The sequence below is a fragment of the Ovis canadensis genome, chromosome 6 (genome assembly GCF_042477335.2).
Source record: "Ovis canadensis isolate MfBH-ARS-UI-01 breed Bighorn chromosome 6, ARS-UI_OviCan_v2, whole genome shotgun sequence".
Lineage (NCBI taxonomy): Eukaryota > Metazoa > Chordata > Mammalia > Artiodactyla > Bovidae > Ovis > Ovis canadensis.
This window is the reverse complement of record NC_091250.1, coordinates 22,491,375-22,516,389: the sequence shown is the minus strand read 5'-3', so window position 1 is coordinate 22,516,389 and position 25,015 is coordinate 22,491,375. Positions and strand designations below refer to the sequence as shown.

General features: G+C 43.8%; 1 protein-coding gene across 2 annotated transcripts in view; it reads right to left on the bottom strand.

The window, feature by feature from the left end:
* Positions 1-22,426, bottom strand: part of SEC24D (SEC24 homolog D, COPII coat complex component) — a 116,273-nt gene extending 93,847 nt beyond the window's left edge. The window contains exons 1-6 of one of the 2 annotated variants that reach the window (XM_069593393.1): positions 22,164-22,426; positions 19,787-19,945; positions 10,687-10,816; positions 5,005-5,153; positions 3,456-3,731; positions 3,064-3,194 (exon numbers count right to left, since the gene is read on the bottom strand). In XM_069593393.1, coding sequence (XP_069449494.1) covers positions 3,064-3,194; positions 3,456-3,731; positions 5,005-5,153; positions 10,687-10,816; positions 19,787-19,904 — 804 coding nt within the window. In that variant the 5' untranslated portion in view covers positions 19,905-19,945; positions 22,164-22,426. The remainder of the gene's footprint in view (positions 1-3,063; positions 3,195-3,455; positions 3,732-5,004; positions 5,154-10,686; positions 10,817-19,786; positions 19,946-22,163) is intronic. The other variant, XM_069593394.1, reaches the window with a different exon arrangement.
* Between the last annotated feature and the right edge of the window lie 2,589 nt (positions 22,427-25,015).

Here is a 25,015-nt window from a genome sequence, read left to right as displayed (position 1 = left end):
CGTAGGGATGGATTCCCAGGCACAAGTGGAGGCAACGGCCTTGGTTCATAGTATGGACAAGCTTATTCACACAAACAGCGGGAAGAGGGGCAAACGGGCACAGACCCGTGGAGATGCGGAAATGAAGCATGCAGAGGGTCTCTTTGCATTTCTGCTATTTTCTCAGAAGCAAGGTGATTATTAAAGAGTCAGAATAGGGAAAAGTAGTATCAGAAGTTTCAAGAGAGAAGAAATGACAGTCATCCAGGGAAATGGAAGGGGGTCAGTTGAGGTGGGTGATGGTATCCAAACTTGCTGCACATTTGAAAAACCCCAAGGTCCAGTACAATTAAATCATAACGTGGGGGGCTGGGAGCAAGGCATCAGTGCTTCCATATATTTCACTAGTCAGTATTTAACGCAGTCAGGTTTTAGAAAAACACAACTAAATGTTCGCTTGTCTAGTGGTTATGAATTCAAAGTGAGACCAGTAAGCATGGCAGGCATCTTTCTCGAGTTGTCTTCACCTAACCAGAGTAGGTGGAAAGTTAGTTTAACAACACATGGGAATTTTCTAGATGAATCCAGTGGAGGGAGGGGGCAAAGGAATTCAGAGCAGAAGATGCAAGGGACAGATTTCTAATTATGGATCACGTAATCTAAGCTGCCTAAGAGAAGTGAGAAGATGAAGGTGATGCGAATCAAGAAAAAGTGGCAGGCTGTAAATCCTGGGGGGCGAAGTGTTATGGGAGTTTGAGTCCTAAAGGGAACGCGCTGGAAAGATAAGAGGCAGTGGTTGCAGAATGGGGTGTTTTCAGCTGAGACTCTGAAGGTACACGGTCATTGGCAATGACAGAATCCACGGTAAGACCAGATGCGGGGCATATGAAAGGCACATCGGAAGAAAGAAAGATCAAGAACTGAGAGGCACTGGAGATGGAAGAGTCTACAGACGGATGATAAAATGGCCAATACCTGTAACAGAAACAGTACTGGAGAGATTAACAACAAACTGGGTGTCAAAAGCATCAGAGAATGAAGAAACGACCTAGAGAGTCTGCAGATGCTACATACAAGCAGAGAAATAAGAAGATAAACTGTAAATCACATAAATACATGATACTTCAAGTGGAATAATTTAATATTGGGTTGGCCAAAAAGTTCGTTTGGGTTTTTCCATACCATCATATAGGAACACCTGAATGAACATTTTGGCCAACCCAATATTAAGCTAGAAAAGTAATGGCTGGAAATATGTTCATCAATAAGGGCACTGTATATGGGGCTTTCCCGGGGCTCAGAAGATAGAGTCTGCCGGCAAAGCAGGAGACGCAAGTTTGGCCTCTGGGTTGGGAAGATCCCCTGGAGAAGGAAATCGTTGCCCACTCCAATATTCTTGCCTGGAGAGTTCCACGGACAGAGGAGCCTGGTGGGCTACAGCCCATGGGGTCACAGAAGAATCGAACACAACTCACTGACTAAAGAACAAAAACACTGCATATAGCAAAAGAATTGATCAAATTTGAGAATTTTGAGAGATGATGCTTAATCTAGACCATCTGGTGGACCCTAAAGGGAATCACACGAAACTTATGAGAGGCACAAGCAGTTTTGAGATTGACACCTGGAGGGAAAGACACAGAGACGAGGGAAAGGTGATGTAACCACAGAGGCAAGGACTGGAATGATGAGACGACAAGCCAAAGAATGAAGAGACAAGAACAGGCTCTCTCACGGAGCTTCCGGAGGGAGCACAGCCCTGCCTACACGCTGACTTCAAAGGTACCACCTCCAGAACTCAAAGACAAGAGGGTTCTGTCGCTTTAAGCTACCGAGTTCATGGTACTCGGCTACAGCAACCACAGAAAATGCACAGACCATCCTAGACCATTCAGACTCCAGCCGAGCCTCTAGCTGACCCCACATGCACAAAGCAAACCCAACCAAAATCAGTCAGATCCAGCCCCGATTAGCAAACCTGCCCAGACTCATGAGCATTAATAAATAGTGCTTCTGAGCTGCTAAGATTTCTGATGACTTGTTAATACAAAAGTTAAGTTATAAATAATATAAAATATAAACATAATATCTCTTAGTGCTCTTTAGTCTCTTTCTAAATTTTTCTACTCGTGTTTATAAAACCACTTCAAAGATGAAAGCTAACTGTAAACAATTTCATTGTTACTCCAAAGGAGTTTACATCCCTGCTCACGGCCATAAGATGTCCAGTTTCTGAGGCAAACATTTATATCCCTCCGCCACTGACGTCAGGCTTTGATACACGACTTGCTTCAGCCAAGGACATGTGAGTGATTTTGATACATCTGACTGGAAGCTTTAAGAGCCATTGCACCTTTTAACCAGTCTTCCTCCTTTTCTCCCTTTGTCATGATATACATGTCCCCAGTAGGGATGCCCCTTCACTGTGGATTCTGGAGTGATAAGGTCATATGGAGCAGAATCTAAAATCAAACTGCAGCTAATGCAGCTTACAGGTAACCTAGGTGATAAATAAATCTTTGTGGATGTAAGCTAAATTGAGGACTATTTGATATGCAGACTAAACCTAATAAAGCTGACTGATAACTGTTGCTGAAGAGTACTCTTCTAAAGAAAATCACTTCGGTGGAGGAGAGTAAGTTATAGCTGTAATTTTATTTAAAGCAGTTTTTTAAAATATGTAAAATACTTTGTACTTTCACTCCTATGGGTATCCTGAAAGGATCTTTTAGTTTCTGAAAATAGCATTTTTATATAGAATATATTCTTACTACAAATGAATCGTTAAATATCAATAAATACTGCTGATGTACATGAGAATAAACATCAGGGGATCCTGCCAAGATTACATGATACCACACAAGCCCACACAGGCTGCCCCTCTCATGGAGACCTCTGGTATACCATGACGCGCCCTCCCCAGCGCGAACATCCACAGAGGGAAGCGAGCCTCACCCACGTGGGTGATGGGTATTGTGCTCGGACGATAAAGGACAGGGTAAACGCTGACGGACTGAAGAGCTTCTGAGAACAGTGAATGAAGAGTGGGTTCTCCATGAGGGAGACGGGGAGCAGAGCACTTACTGGGCTGGGAACGGAGTCGGGATCCAGCTTCTTCTGGGGCTGCGGTGGGCCAGCCATCTGCGCAGGCCCTCCCGGGAAGCCTCCCGGGTAGGACAGCTGTGCACCTGCCACTGGGGGCCCATAGTTGGCTGCTTGGAAGAAAATTTAAAAAGAAGTGACTACAACCCCAAAACGCAGACGGAGGGCTCACTGACAATACTATGCTGTTCAGTCAAACACGCCGCATTTCTCATATTAAATAAGGCAGAGCATTAAAAGCAAACATCTACAGTTCCCCTCTTCTTTTTACTGGTTACACTATTCAAAAATAATGAGGGATAGATGTCTAGTAACATAGGAACAAACATGATTCCCAATTAAGGGCACCCCCAGGTAACCTGAGGTGATCTTACCCTGCTGTGCAGGATATCCAGGGCCCAGGTTCTGTCCTGGGAGAGGTGCGGGCTGGTATTGGGCGTTCGGAGGAGCAGGCCCAGGGAGCCCATCTGGTCTGTGCGTGGATGGAGGCAAGGCTGAGACACCGGGACCGTTTAGTGCAGTGGGCGGTGGGGGCAGAATCTGAGATCCAGGCTGCAAAATGGACGGCTGTGGAGGCTGTGGAGGCCCCTGGAATGACGCTGCTGACGCAGGGCCAGGCGGGCCCTGACTCGGGGGGGCCACCCCTGAACCTAGGCAAAACCAGAAGACCGGCCCAGCTAAATACCACACTCCGAAACTCTTTCACTTCTACCACATATGTACAACAGGGACATTCCTTTTCCTGAGTAAAGCAAGAAGGCACTCTTACAAGTCAATTTTTCCCCCCACAAGAAGAAACCATCATTTGGAAAGCAACACAAATCCTATTTGGGGTATTTTATACAAGTGAAGAATTTTTAAAGAGCTACATTTATAATGATGGAAAATTAGAGAGATAAATTTTAACTCAGTTGCATCCACTTTTCATGATACATGGCATTAATTATCATGAAAAGTGGACTGGAAGCCTGGCGTGCTGCAGTCCATGGGGTCACAAACAGTCGGACACGACTGAGCCACTGAACTTTGTCTGGTACAGAGTATAGAAAATCATACAGAAGAAAAAAATTTTTTACATAACAAGCATTATTTACTCAGGTCAATAACTTATTTGCATCCTGTGCCTGACTTGATAGAATGGATTTTGGAAGTAGGAAGAAGTAACGGAGAAGGGACTGGCAACTAAAATTCTATCCAGTCATATCTGAAACGGTAGAACCAGATTATTTTTTCCTTTCTCTGATCATGTGAAACTGAGTTGCTGCTTTGAAGATTTGTCCATTTTGAAACCAGTAAAAGGAACTATTCTGAGGGGAGTTTTCCTGATACTTTTAAGACACTAACTATAAGTAATGAAAACATTTGTCATCAAGATCAATGGCTGACCCTGCAGCTGTCACAGTGAACATGTCCATGGCTCCTAAAATAGACAGCATTTCCACTGAAGTACATCTCAGTACTGCAACTGTCTTGTATATTATTCTTTTCTGCCTCACAGCATCTGAGCTTCCATTCCTCCCAAGATCTAAATGCGGAATTTAAAATGCACTGTGAAACGAAGAGTATTATATTTTTGATTTGTGGGCCTCATAATAAACACAGGGTTAAAACTTACATTTCTTAAAGTAATTTCACTGTTCTAATGTTTATTTGTGAAGTCAGTTTGTTTTTTTTGGGGGGGGGGTGTAGTGTTGAATATAAGGCATTCTGCGGGTCCTTCACTTACCTTGAAATAAATGGCAGCATGATTGGGAAAAAAAAAATGACTGCCATACAAAATACAGATAATTTATATGAAAATGTCCAAAATTAGTTCAATATGGTATACCAGAGATACGTCTATTTTGAATCTGAGGAAAAAGTTTCTTACTAAAATACTCATGAGACAAGGCAGTCAATAATCGTGAAAAATGAAACTGTTACCATAGCTGTTAACGTGCATAGCACTGAACTGACTGCCCAGCTGGGTGATGGACGAAGTAGACCCTGGACTTGGATATGACGACTGCGTTGAGGGCGAGTATGGTGGGTAGGAGGGGGCCGCACTGTTGACAGGAGGAGGGCCAGGAAATCTGAGAGAGAAAAGGAGTGTTAAGGTCACATGCAAATGACATACAACAACTTGCAAAGTTAAATCAGCCCGTCTAGTGGGCACTAGGAAAACAACATCTTTATCCTCGACATGAGCTCAAAATCAATCGTGTAGCACCATCCCATATTTATGGTCATCTAAAGATACCAAGACACTTAGCCAAAAAAAAAAAAAAAAAAAATTCTAATGGTAATCACTTAACAAGTTTTGGAAATCAATTTAGGAAGCTGAGTCCGTTAGAAATCATCTATACTAGGCTTAATGATCAATAGGACAGAAACCAAGAAAACTAAAATGCTTTGTTTGTTAACTGTATCTTTATGATCACTTAGAACTAAGTTTTCGAGAACTGTGTTAAAGATATGCTTTGTAAATCCATTGCTTCATAAAAAGAAATCTTTTTTTTTTTTAATTATGCTCTTTGTCTTTTTCTGAAAACTCATTCATGGGGTTTCACAGATAACATGAAACATTTGCACACAGGCAGAATGCGCATATGCTACGGAACATATTAGTGACTGTAATGCGAGGTCCAGTGACAGGGTTTGGGCTAACCAGAGAAGGCGGGCAGTATTATTCACTCTTTCAAGAAAAAACATTTCCCCAACATGTTCAGAAATATTTCATAGATGTTAACAATATTTTTAAAATATAAAATCCTGTGAATCACTTTTAGAGATAGTACAGATAGGATGAAATACGTTTCAAATAGAAGTAGGACAAGCACCCTCAAGTATTTTTTAACAGAATGTTAATAAAGATTTAAAATACAGAATGAGAGACTAAACAACCATTAGCTATTACTTTTTGACCCATAAATGCCAATTTATCATTCATTGCCTAATACATATCCTAGGAGTCAGGCATCAGAAATTCACAAATTTAAAAAAAAAAAGAAATTCACAATTTTTTTTTTCTGATCAACCTAACTCTTAAACAGATTGGATTTTTAAATTAATCAATTTAATTGGAGGATGATTACAATATTGTGGTGGTTTTGCCATATGTCAACATGAATCAGTCAAGCAATATTATCAACTGAAAAGTAAAAATAAAATAGGATGGAAAGGATAACTTTTATTAAATAACTTTTTAATAAAAATATTTTAAAAGCTCTGACATACATATGAAAAGATTACCAAAACATCTTAAACATACAAAGTGGTTTAATATTTTTCAAGTTTCCTTACTTTTCAAAATTAGTTTATTCAAGGCCCTGTGGATCTCAGAGCTTTGGTGAGAATCCAGGCCCCTGATTCCTAACCTAAAGACTTGCTGTGTGAGCTGGGACAAGCCACGTAATTCCTTGTAGCTCTCAGTTTTCAATCCAGAAAAATGGAATGGTCCCTTTCCTGCTCTGAATATAATGTGGTTAGAATTAAAAATCATACAGATCTAAGTATTTGTCATTGATTACTCCATTTAGCATGTTTCTTGGGTAAGAAACATTCAATTACTTTTTTTTTTTGCAAAAATGAATTCTATTTCTATATACTAGCAACAAACAATGAGGAAGTGAAAGTTTAAAATACATCATTTATAATACCATTGAAAAACATACAATATTGGGAATGAATTTAACAATAAATTCATTCCCAATAAACAACTGTAAAATAACAATAAATAACTGTAAAAGCTCTATATGAAAAGATATAAATTATTGCTAAGAGAAATTAAACTAGACTTAGAGGAATATACTTGTTTATGAATCAAAAGGTTCAAAGTTATTAAGATATCAATCCTTTTCAAGTTAAATCTATAATTTAACACAATTATAATGAAAATTAGAATAGAAAAGCTCCAACTACATATTTTAATTAACTGTTTCATTGAATGTCAGAACAAAGAACTATAAAGGATTATAACCTGAAGATTATTAAAATATCAGAAGTGAGCCTCGGTTTTACCCCAAACCTCTCAAGAGATGACTCAGCTGTCCATGGTCTGGTGAACCACAAACATTTTTCTTCTTCAAGTTAACAACAAACTGCCTAAAAAGTGAGTGACATGCTGAAGTTTGTTAGAATCTGGAGGTAAGGTCCCAAATTTTTCAAGATAGCTGCTGATATAAAATCTAGATTTTTAAATACTAAGCCCACTGAATAAAATAAAAGCTCTGCCAAATCGTCACTGCTTTACACATACACACAAAAAAGAAAAAGAAAACAACTGTGTGTTCCTCTTATTTTTCTTGTTTTCTACTTTTCCACTGAAACCAATTTTTTGGTAGATTCATCCTAATAATAGCTTCAAATTGGGAAGACGAGTCTCCTTCCCACCTTCCCGCTCATGTAATTTCCCATTTCTTGGGTCAAAACAGAACACTTACAATTAAATTTTCCCTTAATAATTAAAAAATGGAACTTTAGGTTATAGATTTTATATAAGAAATTAATCCCACCCACCAGTAACACACTGTAGATAACTTTAATACCATTAACAATTTTAAGACATTTATTCTGCCTTAGCCAAGATAAAAAAGCCAAATGACTAGGTATGATTTTTAAGTTTTAGGAAACGTTGAAATAGCAATATTTAAAATAAAAATTATGATTTAAAAATTTAAATCAGCATAATGACTCTAAATTGATCACATCTTTATTCAACAGTTTAGATGTGGTAAAAAATGAAAAGACTTCTAGGATGGGTCCTCTCAGGACAAATGACTCCTTGAAGTGCTATAATCATCACAAAAAGGCCACGTGTGACCTTTGCTTTCTGACAATCCCTGTCATCAGGCTGGAATGACTCACCAGCACGGTCACTGGGCCCTTTGCCCTCCACTGAACTGCAGACACAGAAATGCATCCTATGAGGCTAGGGAGTCTCACCACAAAGGCTCAGCCTGAACACCAGATCTCTCCTTTTTTTTTTTTAACTTTTTAGTTTCTGTTAGGGTATAGCTGATTAACAAAGTTGTGATAGTTTCAGGTGAACAGCAAAGGGACTCAGCCACACATAAACATGTATCCCTTCTCCCCCAAACTACTCCCCTATCCAGGCTGTCACATAACAGGGAGCAGAGTTCCCTGTTGTATACAGTAGGCGCTTCTTTGGTTATCCATGTACAGCAGTGCGTATATGTCAATCCCAAACTCCCTACCTATCTCTTACCCCCATCTTTCCCCCCCATCAACCATAAATTCAGTCTCGATAGCTCCATTTCCAACGTTTAATTCAGTTTAAGCTGAAGCAATTGAACAGTACAGGAAGAGAAAGAGATGGGGAAAAATCTGTCAGTGTCTCCCTAGGAATCACGATATAGGCAGATTCCTCAACTGAGCTGTTATAGGCAGCTACACTGAGCTAGCAGGCAGGGCAAACAACAGACCAGAGGCTTTGCAAGTCCAGTGAACTGGTGTCGATTACGGCCAACGCACATTGCCTTTCATGGGCGCTGTGCACTGTTGCGAGGCTCTCTGCATGGACTAATGACCAAAATCCTCACCAGCACATCTTTACTGTTACACCTGTGATGAGGAAACCAAGGCACACAGAGGCAGAGTAACTAGTCCAGCCAGAACTGCCTGAGCCACGAGTATCACACACGCCCGACCCTACCGTCTCTGCTCCTCATCACTGTGGCAGATGCCGTGCAGAGCGCGCAGCCACACAGCCAAGATGGTTCTGATGGCTAAGTCCGTGACTTACCTGGGCTTCCCTAGTGGCTCAGAGGAGACCGGGCCCAATCCCTGGGTCGGAAAGATCCCCAGGGGGAGGAGAACGGCAACCCACTCCAGCATTCTTGCCTGGAGAATTCTATGGACAGAGGAGTCCGAGGGGCTACAAGTCCACGGGGTTGCAAAGTGTTGGACATGACTCTGACTCACACACACACACACAAGCAACCTAATTGAAGCAAAACAAGTGGAAATAACCAAAAAGTTCAAAGCAATCTAGGCCATTTCTGGTGACTCAAATTTTAACTTCAAAGTGGCTGTTCTATTTTTGCATTTCTTTAAAAAAATAATCTGACCTGCTTGACAGCTCACAGCAATGTACTTCTCCAGAACTTCTCCCCTATATTCAGGACTGAGAATTCTATTTCCTCATTTTACAAGTGAGGCAAATGAGATCTGGAGGCCTAGGAATGTCACCAGCATCACAAGGGTAATGAACCAGAGGCAGCACCTGGGTTCAACCTTCGCGTCCTCCCCGCAGGCCCCACTGCCACACTGTTGAGACGAGGGGCCGGAGGGGCGTGTCCTGAACTGGGGCCTTGGACTTCATGCTCCTTGTTCAAAGCACAATCCCATGGAAACCAAATTACTTAGACTCACTCATTCAGTGATCCCTACAATAACCTTCACTGCATCTCAGAGCTACCATTTCAATGGAAAATGTTATCAGAACAAGAACCAGGAGATGACAGCCTCATGAATGCCCTGTCAGTAACGATTTAAAATGTGCCAGAGGGGGTTTCCCCATCAACAGGGACTAGGTCTCCTCGAAAGGGTAACCCAAGGACCTCACCATCGGCAGGGTCCAGAGCCCTCCAGAGGGCCCCCTCCCCCGCCAACCCCAACCCTGCAGCCTGACAACCTAGGGAAGGAACCTGGGAAACAAAGCCTCTGGGTAATCCTTGGACAAATGCCAACATAAACACTATCTACTGCTTAGCACTGGGATTCTCGACAGCAATACCTCACAGGACACACGACAACGGGATTCCAGCCGGGAAGGTGTGAGGTGGGTTCCCCCTGCAGGGCACAGTCCCAAGGGGCTGCAGGGCCCCCAGCATGTCCCATATCCCACACCCTGGCTTCTCCAGGCCCGCCTCCCACTTCTCCCTTCCTTAATTTACAAACATAAACAGAATGATTTCCTGGGTTGTTTTTAGTATCTCCCTGCCTTTCAAGAGTCCTTCACTGGCATCTGTGTGCCTTCCACATCAAATGCGCAGTCTCCACCACTGGCCGCAATCTGAACTCAGTTCTGTAAAGGATTTAACAGAACATATGATTTCAAATTTCACTGGAGAATGTAAACCACAGACATCTGAAGGAATTAGAGATTCATACAAAACACTAAGATGAATACAGGCTTCCCTGGTGGCTCAGGGGTAAAGAACCGACCTGCCAATCCAGGAGACGTGGGTTCAGTCCCTGGATTGGGAAGATCCCCTGGAGAAGGAAACAGCAATCCACTCCAGTATTCCTGCCTGAGAAATCCCATGGACTGAGGAGACTGGCGGATAGAGTCCATGGGTTTGCAGAGTCAGACACAACTTAGCAACTGAGCACGCATACACACAAGATGAATATAATTCCAAACTAAAAGCTGCTGACACAAGTCATTTTCATTATTTTTTTAACAGTATCAGTATTTTATTTATTAGTACTAGTATTTTAATGTCCTAACTTTTCTAAGCGCTTTGTTTCCTGACAGTTTTCCAATAGATCCTTTCGAGGCATCAAGAGGTCAAAGTTCCAATCGCCAAGCCTGCACGTGCAAAAGGGACCTGTGAGACAATTTCAGTGGATTACACAGATGGGGGTTAGCCTCTAGCTCACCTTTGTGGAGGAGGACCTTGCGCGTGAGCTCCGTTCTGGCCAAACTGATGGGGTCCAGGAGGCGGATGGCCCTGAGGCAACATCCCCCCAGGGGGAGCCGCCCCCAGAGGCCCTGCCGGCTTTATCATGCCTGCAAGGGAAGGACAGGAGCTTAGAAGAGTGTGAACGTGCAGGGAGAGAGGACACAAAGGTAACAGGTCAAAAATGGAAAACAGGAGGGGCAGAACGGGTTAGAACAGGGTCTCCTTCACACTTGCTTTCGCCAGCACAGACTCACCCACGCCAGGCTGCGGCATCACGGTGTGACCGTCACAGTGACGGGAGTGCGGACACCACTTTAACCAGAAACTAAAACCTTTGTGTCTGGTAGAGAGGCACCCCGCTAGAAATGCACCATCTGCTAGAGCACACAGTGAAATGTGCCCACTGGTATCAGACTGCAAATCGGGGGAGAAAAACAGTATGAGGCCTCACAAAGCATAGTAATTCTAACTACGGGGGAAAAGGACCTCTGAAAATGCCTGAGTTACAGCGTGAGGACGGTGAATGGAGAATAGCATCTGTTTCTCCCATGGATCCAGAGCACGGACCTCAGAGTTAATCATTTTTCCAGGATTCCCAAGGGCTGGGTGACAAACAGCTCAGGCCTGCTCAAGTCATCTCAGTTTCTCATACAAACTACGAGGCCACACGTGATGAAGATGCTCCCAGCAGTGCCTGTTTTAATTTACAAGCACCTCTTCTGCAACAGAGATCTTTAAAAGTTTCTCTCTAAAACTGTTCTCAAATATTTTTTCTCTCCTTCTTCTAGAGCAATGGTGGTACAGGAGAAAAATCAGTGAGCTTGGGTTAGAGCAGTGTGATGCCCCATCCAGCCACGCTGGGCAAGAAGTTTACCTCTGTGGGCCTCAGTTTCCCCTCACTGCAGAAGGAAAGGTTCAGACTTGATTACTCGTGACGCCCCTTTCAGACTTCAGGAAAGAAAAAAGAGAAAAAGTATATTTCTTCTGTGTGTTTGTCCCTACTTCCATTCTGCTTGTTTTTGCTCCAGACCATTCAATTTTTCTTCCTCTAATTTTTACTGGAGTATAGTTGGTTTACTATGCTGTGTTACTTTCAACGGCACAGCAAAGTGAATCGCTTACTATACATACCCCCACTCTTTCTTTAGATACTTTCCCCATATAGACATTACAGAATACAGTAGAGTTCCCTGTGCTATAGAGTAGATCCCTATTAGTCACCTATTTTACGTATAGTAGAGTGTATATGCGGAGAAGGCACTGGCACCCCACTCCAGTACTCTTGCCTGGAAAATCCCATGGACAGAGGAGCCTGGGGGGCTGCAGCCCATGGGATCGCGAAGAGTTCGACACGACTGAGCGACTTCACTTTCACTTTTCACTTTCCTGCATTGGAGAAGGAAATGGCAACCCACTCCAGTGTTCTTGCCTGGAGAATCCCAGGGATGGCAGAGCCTTGTGGGCTGCCATCTCTGGGGTCGCACAGAGTCAGACACAACTGAAGCAACTTAGCAGCAGCAGAGTGTATATGTTAGTCTCAATCCCCCAGTTTACCCCGCCCCTGCCCTGCTTCCTGGTAACCACAAGTTTGCTTTCTCTTACTCGCTTTTCTTTTGACCCCATTCTCCTCTCTGGCACCATCACCAGTGACCTCTTGGCTGCCTTCTGTGAACTCTACCATTTGACCTCACAATGGTATTTCATATTCAACATTTCCTTTCTTCTTTCATCTTCCGAGAAAATTTATTCCCTTAGAGAGTAAGGAAAGTGACGGATGACCCTACAGTGGCCCAGGAAGAATTTCTTATGTGGTCATAATAACCCTCTGAAGGGCATGCTCTCAGATGCCTGGGGAATCCAGAATGAAACACAGCCAGTGAAGCAGCAGTATTCATGAATAATATTAGTGAAACTTATTCAAAGGTTTCTTTTCTTAAAACTGAATTCCTCAAACTTAAGAAAAAATTTCTATTTACCGTCACAGTTTATTTAGGCCATTTTCTATATACCAAGAACAAAAACAAACATCATTCTTATTGTTACATACGGTTTATACCTCAAATCCAGCAGAGTTAGAAAGACATGACATTACAGCCACACAGAATGCAGTCTGCATTCTTCCTGTATCACTCAACACCTGTGACCCTAAAAAGATACTTTCTTTCAGAACCTAAACTTTTAACACTGTACCATGACAACAGAGTCCCCTGTCTCTGTGGATCATGCTGAGAATTAAACTAGGTAATGGGCATAGGAGCATCCAGAACAATGCCAGATATGTAAAAGGAATCTCCCACAAAATCTTCGTTTCCTCACCCTGGTCACACCTTTTGTCCCCTTTTTTTCCAAAGATTTATCAATATAGTCTAACAAGATACATATATCATAATTATATGCACTCTTGTATTTTCATTCTTAAAACATTATTTTGGACAAAAATAGAAAATCTACAATACTAGTGCCAATGCAGTAATAATTAAAGGCACTACAAGAATCCAAAGATATTTTCATTCCTTAAATAGGTACGCAAACAGCAGTTTCATCAGCAACCCTCATACAGCATCAAAAACTAGTTCTCAGAGTTACTCACACCCTGGTACTTTCATGTGTACATGAGATGCCTATATTTATAAACCTGTTTCTAAAAACCAAACCAAACCAAAAACAGTTCTTACATACTCAAGCAGAAATGTCTCACACAAATCTTACTAAAAAGATTCTTTCCCTTTTATTTTTGGAAACCAACTCTGTAGCAATGATTCAAATTCATTCTTGTTCAACATACATTCAGTGTGCCTTTGAGGCACGTAGAGCTCTTAGGGAAGAAACAACCATGTAAACAGTTACAGCGCCTGGTAACAAGTGTAAAATGCAGAGGAACTACCTAACACCTCCTACGGGAATCAAGAAAAGTTCAGAAAGGAAGGCCTGCTCGAGCTGAATTCTGAAGAACAGGCGGGAGCTGTCTTAGTACAGAGATAGGACAGGGGGTCCCAAGGCAGGAGGCAAAGCTTAAGTGAAGATCTGAGAGAGTGGGGTGTGATCAGGCAAAAGGTGAAGTGTTGACAGACGGTGGGGAATGGCCGGAGCAGAGGCTGTCCAGGTTGGCTGGGGTCAGACTACAAAGTCCCGGGTGCCATTTGGACTCTATTCTCGGGGCAAAGGAAACCAGTATCACTGTTATCTGCACAGTCATAGGCTTCGGTCACATACCTGGCATTTTCATAAGTGATCAGAGATAAAGAGGAATCAGGTTATGAGAATTTCAGTATGAGAACCTTAATAGGAAAGCAAAACCATACCATGAGAAAGATCTAATTATGCTTATGCCCTCTTGATGAGGGTGAAAGAAGAAAGTGAAAAAGCTTGCTTAAGACTCAACATTCAAAAACTAAGATCATGGCATCTAGTCCCATCACTTCGTGGCAACTGGATGGAGAGAAAGTGGAAACAGTGACAGACTTTATTTTCTTGGGCTCCAAAATCACTGCAGATGGTGACTACAGCCATGATATTAAAAGATGTTTGCTCCTTGGAAGAAAAGCTATGACTAACCTAGACAGCACATTAAAAACCAGAGACATTACTATGCTGACAAAGGTCTGCTTAGTCAAAGCTATGGTTTTTCCAGTAGTCACATATGGATGTGAGAGTTGGACCATAAAGAAGGCTGAGCACCAAAGAACTGATGCTTTCAAATTGTGGAGAAGACTCTTGAGAGTTCCTTGGACAGCAAAGAGATGAAACCAGTCAATCCTAAAGAAAATCGGTCCTGAATATTCATTGGAAGGACTGATGCTGAAGCTGAAGCTCCAATACTTTGCCTACCTGATGTAAAAAGCCAGCTCTCTGGAAAAGACCCTGATGCTGGAAAAGATTGAGGGCAAGAGGAGAAGGGGGTGGCAGAGGATTAGATGGTTAGATGGCATCGCTGACTCAGTGGACATGAGTTTGAGCAAGCTCTAGGAGACAGTGAAAGGCACAGAAGCCTGACGTGCTGCAGTCCATGGGGTTGCAAAGAGTCTGACACGACTGTGACTGAACAAAAACGATGTCCAAAGAAAAATATCTAAAATCATAAACTGGCCTTTAAAGCAATGACATGTTTTACAGACTAGTTTACGTAATACCAATTCTAATTCCTTTCTGGCTTGCCTTTCCATGTGGTCCTGAGCTGGAAAGATGGAATCTCCCTTTCCTAGACTCCTTACAGACTGGGCTGCCACGTGCCCTAGTGACGGCTCCCGGGGAGAAAGGCAACGCTTACTGGAGGTCGGCTCCATGACCGCAGAGTCCCAAGCCTGGTTCTCTAACTCTACTATTCTCTTAGCTTCCTGATACCCTTTACAAATGTCTTTCTGCTGGACTGACCTCTGACCAAGACATCACAGATTTGGCCCTGAATCTGACAAACTGAAACCAAAATTAAAAACCATTTGAGAAAGAAAATTTATCTAAAATAAACAAACTCCCTATTATACGGGCAGAACCATAGTGACTCGTTTCTAAGGTGCTGTGGCTGGTGCTAGTCCTACAAAAGCTCACTATTTATTAGAAGCTTCACCACAGCCCCCAGTTCCAGGACGTCAACAGTTCCTGCTGCTCAGCTTCTAGACAAGTGGTCCTCCACCAAGGGTGATGCTGCTCCTGAAGGGACACTTGACAAGGTCTAAGACTTTCGGTCGCTATGGCTTGGGGCCAGGGGTGGGAGCAGGAGCGGGAGCACTGCTATCTGATGATCCGTAGAAGCCAAGGATGCTGCTAAAGGCCCTAGGACGCACAGCACGGCCTCCCACACAGAAGAATCAGCTGGCCCCAAATGTCAACAGTGCTGAGGACCCGAAACTCTGCTCCAGAAAGCAGTGTGCCCACTGATTCCCTCCTCACACTCTAATGTGGAATATAAATAAACAATATACGTGACCCTTCCCTGCTTAAGATGCTTCACTGCACCCTTAGAGCCACGGTCAATCTCTTGCAGGTCCTCTAAGGTGCCACCTCTCCAACCCCAGTGACCTGCCTCCCTATTTGGCCGCCCCTCACTCATCTTTCAGGTTCTTCCTTCCAGGAAGATTCCCTTCACCGGAAGCCTTGGTTAGGTGCCCCTGCTGTGAGCTTCTATCCCACCCTCTACTTTCTCAAAACGGTGTTTTCCTTACATTGTCACCATCAATTCCCTTAATGCATGCCCCACTAGACAAGTCTGTACTATCAGGACAGAGCCTGGGTTCATTTTATTCATTGCTGCATTGCCACAGGTATTTTGCTCACCCAATAAACCTGCTACATTGTCCCTGCATGGCACTAGCATCACAAAATAGGCACAAAGGACAATATGGTATGTAAGAAATAGAAACCAAGCCTTGGCACTGGCCAGATCTATGGCAGAACAGATAGTTCAAGGAACTACAGCTAAGTTCTCTGAGTCTGTCACCAAAAAAAAAAAGGTACACCAAAAGACTAGAAAAGAAGGTATGTGATGTCTGAAGACAAAGAGATCTAAGGTCATTCAGCACAGAGAAAGATAGGCTAGGGTAATTTAGTGACAGTTTTATATCATTAAACAAATATACCACAATTTACAGAAGGGTATGTATCCAGACAGAGTCTGATAGCCTGGTATCTGAGAACTGATAAGGAGAAAGAGGTTTAAATTAAAGCACGAAGGATCTAATTCAACAAAATGGTGCTTTACCACCGGTGAACACCTGAGTACCTGCTGATGAACGCAGCAGCCGGTTGTCCACCCATTCGCTGAACAAACGCTGAGCGAGGACCTTTTGAACTGTTCAGGCACATCTGTTACACACAGTGTGGTAACGGGCAGCAAAGCCACACAGGGCTTGGAGAACACAGGAGGAGAAGGTTTATGAATAAGCCTGAGGAAGAACAGGAAGTGGTCAGAAATGTCAGCAAGCCCCACAAGCGAACTGAGTCTGGGGGAGGAGGGCAGGGCACACCCTGTGGGGAGGATAGGGTAGAGGCACTGGCCGGAGGCACAGACCCGCTTCTGGAGGTGCCAGAAAGGCCTGAAGCGGAAGAAAGTCAGAATTAGATTTGCAGGCTATAAAAGTCCCTCCAACACAGACCACCTGACCTGCCTCCTGAGAAACCTAAATGCAGGTCAGGAAGCGACAGTTAGAACCGGACAAGGAACAACAGACTGGTTCCAAATTAGGAAAGGAGTACTTCAAGGTTGTATATTGTCACCCTGCTTATTTAACTTATATGCAGAGTACATCATGCGAAATGCCAGGCTGGATGAATCACAAGCTGGAATCAAGATTGCCAGGAGAAATATCAATAACTTCCGATACGCAGATGACACCACTCTTATGGCAGAAAGAGAAGAGGAAATGATAAGCCTCTTGATGAAAGCGAAAAAAGAGAGTGAACAGCTATTAAAAAACCGAGACATTACTTTGCCAACAAAGGTCTGCCTAGTCAAAGCTATGGTTTTTCCAGTGGTCATGTATGGATGTGAGAGTTAGACTATAAAGAAAGCTGAGCGCCAAAGAATTGATCCTTTTGAACTGTGGTGTTGGAGAAGACTCTTGAGAGTCCCCTGGACTGCAAGAAAATCAAACCAGTCAATTGTAAAGAAAATCAGTCTGGAATTTTCATTGGAAGGACTAATGCTGAAGCTGAAACTCCAATACTCTGGCCACCTGATGAGAAGAACTGACTCACTGGAAAAGACCCTGAAGCTGGGAAAGACTGAAGGCAGGAGCTGAAGGGGAAGACGGAGGACGAGATCGTTGGATGGCTTCACTGACTCAACAGACATGAATGAGTCTGAACAAGCTCCAGGAGTTGGTGATGGACAGGGAGGCCTGGCACGCTGCAGCCCACGGGTTCTCAAAGAGTTGGACACGAGGGACCGACTGAATGAATGGAACAGGACTGGACTGTTTGGAGAAAGGCTGGAGAGAGGATGTGGCTGACAACGTTAGTCATCCAGGTGAGAGGCGGATGGCTGGAGCAAGAATAGTGACTACTGGGTAGAAAGGAGGAAGCAGGGAGAAAAGATTTATAATCACCCCCAAAAGAATTTGGATTATAGAAGGTAAAAAGAGGGACTTTTTAAAACAGTGAAAAGTTCTAATTTAGGTAGCTGAATGAATGATAGCTGCTCGGTGAGTATGGAATGTCAGAAAAAACATGCTTCATGAAAAAATATACTGTGTTATTTTGGACATGATGAGTTTGATATACCCATGTAAACAGGCTGGCCACTGAAAATACAGATCTGGAGCTTAAGAAAGTCATCTGGGCTGGAGGAAAAGATCTGAGAAACTAGCCCTTCATATGGAATAATACAGTTAAGGGAAAAATCTACAGAGAGGGAAAGAAGGGTGAAGCCAGAACAAAGAAGCAGAATCAGCACCACTTAAGGGTCATGTGGGGAAGTGGGAACCCCTTGGAGGAGCTGTCCAGAAAGCCACCAAGAAAACTAACAAAGGATAGTGTCATTGAAACCAAAGGAGAAAAGAGTTTTGTACAAATAAAAGCAGTAAACGGTGTCAAATTCAAGAGCACAAGACAGTGTCTACTGCCTTTGGTAACAGGAGGTCACCAACAACCCTAGGGGGAGAAGGGGAAGGGTGGACGGGGCCCAAGCTATGGAGCAGAGGATACACTGAGCCGTGGAGGGCTGCAAGGCAAGGATGGGGCGTGAGGGAGGGGACTGAGGACTTTTTTAAGAGATGGCTATGAAGAGAAGGAGGAAAAGTGAGTAACACTGAATGTTTTACTTAGGAGTCTATTCGAGTTTGCTGTTTGTTTTCTCAAAGGACTGCAGTGTGAATCCCAGTTACACCACCAGCTCTGTACCTTGGATAAATCATGGTATTTCAGACATCCAGTTTTCTTAGCTGCAAAACAGGGCTAATAATCTACTGAACAGTACTGAATGAGAGTTAAAGAAAATTATACATATAATTCTTTTAGGACCAGTTTACAATATATGGTAAGCATTCAAAAAAAAAAGTGATGCATAATTATCATTATATATAAATGCTGAGGGGGAATGAACCACCAGACAGAAAAGAAATTGGAGAAAGATGGGTTAAATGGTTCCTACAGGACCCAGATCAAGAAATGTTATGGGGAGGACTGAACCTGGACAAGATGATGATGCCTCACCTGGAGGTTTTTAAAACCTGGACTAAGTCAGAAGAGCGACTTCCCACAGGAAATTCAGTCTCACAGCATCTTCTGCTGCAACTGTGCGTGGCTGCTACCATCAAGCCTGCCTAGAGGCTTTCCTCACCCCTGGCTGCCTCTTCACTCCACACAAGCTACCCAGCAAGGCCTGGATCCTATACGCCTGAGTCAGTCCTAGTAAACCGCCAGAGATACTCAACTATTTATACACAGCCAGTCCTAAGAACTGTCTTTCACAAATATTTTTAGAGGATCTGGGGTCATCAGCACTGAAACGAGCTATTATTAGCCTCCCTGCTGACCCTGAAACTTGGCCCCTCAGGGCAGCCCCTTGAAAATGGGAGGTGATCTTCTCATGTCAGCTGCCATCAGAGCAACAGGAGTCTCACTTCATGACGCCTTCTCCCACTTCTGCTCCAAACACCAAGATTCCTTGCTGGATACCAAATTTTAGGGCAACTAGTGTTATTCAATAATGATTTTAAAGCAAGGCCATGTTTTTCTTATTATTATCATCACTGAATAAACTTCAGCATACAAATCTAATGAGATTTTTCCAATATTAGTATATGTATATATTTAACACACATATATTTAATATTTAATATTTAATTTGTTGGGGGTTTAGTGTTTGTAATAACCTCATACTACCAGTTAATAGCAAGAGCAAGCCTAACAGTAAAAACAAGACACTCAGGAAGTGTCTTGGTTTTCATCTATATTTAAAAGATAAACTCCCTATGCAAAAACCAAAGTGATAAGGTAGGCTTTTCCAAATAATCCTTTAAGCTCAAGCCTCTGCATCATCTATAATTACCATTCAACTCTTCCAAAGCTGCTCTTTCAGAGTATCTTATGTCTCCGAGCTTGAGATTCAATAATCACACACGCGTCAAGATAATGCACCTTACCTGGTGGAGAACCTGCATGAGACGGGTCCCCATAGTGCCCATAATGCGGTGGAGAAAGGCCAATTCCAGGCTGGGACTGAGAATAGGGAGGTGTAGCCACATAACCTTGCTGGCTCATTATGAAAATATCATTCCAAGGAACAGTTCTATAAAAGAACCCTGTAACAGAAGGAAAAAGACAAAACATCAACACGAGAGTTTGAGTCACTTAATGTCATTAAAAATATAAACACTGTTAATAAATGTTTATGATAGTCTGAAGAAAGGTACAGTTATCAAGGGCACGAGACAGCTTCATATCAAGCAATATCACTTTCCCCTAAAGAGGCTCTAACCACAGCTCTATGGAACTCAGTAACTCACTTCCATAGGCCGAGGCAAATGCACAGGCGTTAAATCCTGAATAACAGCTGCCAATCCCTTTCTCACCGTAAGCCTAAACTGTGTCACAGAGAGTCTCTCATAAATGCATCTACTATCTTGGTGCCTTTTGTTTCCAGGGCCCTGTTTCAGCATAGAGCATGTCACTGGCAAAAACCACATGTCACTGTCTGACCAGCAGACTTGCCAGTAGCCTGCAACTGGATGTTCTGACCTGTGTCATTTTAGCGCTATCCTAATTAGTAACTTTAACCAGGCAGTTAGGATAAAGGGGGAAAAAAAGTCCAACAAATACAGCAGAAAATAAGTTGACAATGGACTGATTTTATAAGTCATATATTGATGAAGCCAAGTGGCAGCCTACAACTGTTTGAGAGTTGTCAGTGGTTTCTCAGGCAAAGATGACAGACTTTCTGATTTAAATACCACACCTCTAAGAATACATGCACATATATTTAAAGAATGAAGGGGAAAAGTCCAATTGCACATGTGTTTAAGCACACACACACACAGCTCACAAATACAAGAGACCCATCTTGATGCTGCTGCTGCTGCTGCTACTGCTGCTGCTGCTGCTAAGTCACCTCATTCTACTCAGAACCAAAACATCAACATGTTTTTAAAGCTGATATTTTCTCCAGGTTTCATAAAAGACGAGACATTTCACAGAACTAGTCTTAAAAAGAAAAATTATAACAGAAAAAGCTCTGAATCCCAGCAAGAGAAGTGGGTTTACACTACACATCTGCTCATCCTTAGCTGTGTGACAGAATGAGCTGAAGAACCTCTCTGAGCGTCAGTTATCTCTTACAAAATGAAGCTTCTAAAGCCTTTCCAGCTGAAAAAACAACGGTTCTACAATTTCTTTCCACTTCCTTCACCCAGCATTGGAATATTTTTCCTTTTGCTATTTTACGATGCTATCTTTTAAACTATAAGGTCAGTGAAACCGGCTAAGGTTTGAAACATATTCAGGAAACTGCATTCACTTGGTTTCAATTTCATGTTAAACTATGCGATTCCAAAATGAAAGCAACTGAAGTAAAAATACTGTAAGATCACTTTCTTCTCCTTGGAAGGGGAGATCTAAAAAAGAGGAGTGATAGGCCCTTGGGTCCACTGCGTTACTGACAACACATCTTCCCTCCTCCCACTTAGCGGAGAGAGACGTGGCAGCCTGAGCTTGGGTCAAGCTCATCCAACCAAGCGCATTTAGGAAGTCAGCAGGAACACACCTACGCAGCAGCCTGTTGCTGAGTGACAGAAAGGAAAGGCAGGGATGTTCACTCCAAAGAGCAGGAAGCAGTCGGGTGCCTCTTCACTGGTCCTGGCAGGAATTTGCTTCCTCACTCAACCCAGTCTGCCACGTCAAACTTCCTCACACTGGAGCACCAAGTTACAGAAATCTGACTCAGCTGCAAGCGGCAACATGGCAGAAAGCCACTTGGCACGAGCAGGCCGAGCCTCAAAATCTGGGATTCCAAGCCCAGGACAACCCCCAGCCCGCTGTCACTCGACTGTTCTCACAGATGCACGTCCTACCCTGGACCCAGCTGGGATTCGGACAAATCAGTTTCACTGTCAGGCTGTCCCGAAGCTTGAAGATACATGTGCCATTATCACAAAATGAGTATTTCCAGCAGTCCCTCCCTCCAAGGAAGGGGAAATTAAGTTGATACGGAGATAAGAACACAGCGGGCAGTAACGCTGGAATACCGTGGCTACTGGGGACCCTAACCTGGGAGTTTCAGCATCCCCAGACACAAAGATAGGGGCGCGGGGGCGGGTAAAAAATGCCCACGCCCACCCCCCGGTATTAAACTACCCGAAAGGGCTGCAGGCGCAAAGCAGGAGGTCTCCTCCGCTGCCCCGCCAAGGTGAGCATCCCGTCTCCCGCCACCGCCCCACCGCACCCCTAGCCTGGCACCGCACCCCGCCACAACTGTGTCTGGCGAAGGGTCCCGCCGCAGCGCAGCCAGGCTGGGCGCGGCATTACCTGCTCGGCGCCCGCCCGCCGCCGGGCCTCCGAGAGCCCGCGCTCTGGCCGCAGTGCCGGCTGCCCGGGGGACCCCGCTCCCGCGGCGGCCGCTGCTCCCGCCGCGCCGCGCCTCGCCTCGCGCCGGCGTCCCCGCAGGCTGGTCTCGCTCGCCGAGTTGCAGCCGGGCTGGGAACTGCCACGTCAAAGCCTCTCCCGGCGGCGCGCCCCCGGCGCCGGGCTCAGAGCAGCGGCCGCGCTCCCGGCGGCGCGCGCGCACAGACGCCGGCGGGGCGGGGCGGGGCGGAGGCGGCTCCCGCCGCCCGGCGCGGCGCGCGCGCTGGCTGCGCGTCCTCCTCTTTTTGCTCTTTTCTCCCCTTCCTGTTTTGTTTGTTCGTTCGTTTCCCTCCAGCAGGTCAAAAATGTTAACGCTGTGGCTAAATTAGAGCCACAGTTTCAGCGTGGATTCCCGTAGGAAGGAGGGAGTTTGTATTGAGGGTACATTCATTCATTCAACAGGTGGCAGGCTCAGCTGTTCATTCAATACGTATTACTTGAGTCATAATAATATTTACTAGTAACAATGATGTTTATGATAATAATATTTACTAGGATATTTGGGGTTCTGCACTGCCGACATGGGAAGGTACACGCTTCGGGATCTTGAAGAGATTGCAGGCTAGAGGCGAATCTGGCACGTGTACAGAGACTTCACTCACTCCGAGAGGCACTACAGAGGAAGCAACGCCCAAGGCAGCTTGTTAACGCAGCGCAAAAACGGAGGAAAGGACGTCCCAGCTAAAAGTATGGGAAGAGGGGTCTTCACCAAAGCTAGGATTGCGGGTTGTGAGAAAGCAGCCAGATGGTACTGATTTTTAAGGTTACAGAGAGAGCTCAAGCTCCACGTCTCACCCAGGTTGCTTTTCTCAGCTCGCTCTCAGAACACGGAGTGCTTATACATGCAGCGATCCCTGTTTTGGAGTGGAATCAGTCATTCTACTTTACAGACAACGGATATGTAGACATTCGTTGAAGGAATATCCGTTGTCTGTAAAGTAGAATCCACGGCTAAACAGGCCTTCGGCCATCCAAGGCTTGGTGTAGCTACCACTTGGCTCAAACCTAGAAGAGGACCACCAGACCAGCGTTTTGTTCTCAAAATACACTTTCTTCTGTGCAACAAGAAAGTGAAAGCGACTTGACAAATTCCTTTTACTGATAATATGCTTAGGTAAAAACTTGCATGAGCATGATGCTTCTGCTGAAATGCTCCATAAGTTTGGCTGGCATTTTATGCTGTTCCAGCCTAGTGAAGACTAATGGTCCCTTTCCCCATTTTACTTTTGTTAAGGTGTTAACGTGTGGCTAACCTGGTTGAACCTGCCTACATCCAGTTCAACACTGGTCAGGTCTGAAAAATCTACAATGAAAATTGTTTTACATTAGGTTTCTTATATTCTCAATATGATAGAAATATCTGATGGAGTTTAAGAAGCGCAACCTAAGCTGAAGCAGGGCAACTTGAAAAATCTATTTAAAAAAATAAAAATTTTCATATCACAGCCATGTCACAATGTAGGAGAGAATCACTTGGAATTGGGAACACGGTGATGACTTGGTTAGCTTGCAGCTCCTGTAAAACCACAAAATTTGGATTTGTACATTTGATCTCTCCCCTTGCTCAGGGCACCAGAAACAATTTGTGGTTTCAGTTCTAAGACAGTTTTGAATTCCTAACTATTTAAAGCTGAGAAGGATTTGAGAGAGATTGATATTCAACCAAATATTCGGTGAGGACTGAATTCAACCCAATCATTTTGTTAATTAATAAACTGAGGCTCGGGAAATGTAAATGACTTACTAATCTTAGAGTCAGCTGGAAATCATGCCTTCTGATTCTAATCCGAAAGTTATTTTCACCACATACTCTTTTCTTTTTCATATTATTCTGAGGTACTATTCTCTATTAACTGGTTCTACATTTTTCACGTTACTGCTTTATATTCAAACTTTCAAATGAAAAAAAATAGTAATTAACCACACAAGTCCACCAGTGACTGGAGTTCCTGATCACAAATCTCTTTTTCCCTATGATACAGATGTCTGTTTTCGGTCCCCCTTCCCGTCTCATGGCCCCTCGTGCCCATAGCTTAAGTGGCTAACTTCTTACCTTATTCCTGTGGTTGAGACACTGACCTCCACTAGACCTGAGGGTCAGCCTGGATTCCCAGCCCTCCTGGGTTTCACTTGAGCTATTTCTACCTGAGAGCAGCTCTGATGTTCTATATGGAATTAACTTGGTCACCCTGGTAACCATATCCTAGTTGAAAGGTGAAGTCACAGGGAACATCTGTGTGCTGGTGTTCTGTGTCCTTAAGGTCTTTCTGTTCTAACTTTAAAGGGAAAAGAAGGAAGAGAGTCAACTCCGCAAAAGACCATATAGAAAGAAGAAATTTCCTGACAACACTCAGAGTTCTGATAGGTGGCCTTTGGAAAGTTAGAATCATCATACTCTAAGTCCTTGGAAGGAAAGTTATGACCAACCTAGATAGCATATTCAAAAGCAGAGACATTACTTTGCCAACAAAGGTCCATCTAGTCAAGGCTATGGTTTTTCCAGTGGTCAGGTATGGATGTGAGAGTTGTACTGTGAAGAAAGCTGAGCACCAAAGAATTGATGCTTTTGAAGTGTGGTGTTGGAGAAGACTCTTGAGAGTCCCTTGGACTGCAAGGAGATCCAACCAGTCCATTCTAAAGGAAATCAGTCCTGGGTGTTCATTGGAAGGACTGATGCTGAAGCTGAAACTCCAGTACTCTGGCCACCTCATGCGAAGAGCTGACTCATTGGAAAAGACCCTGATGCTGGGAGGGAT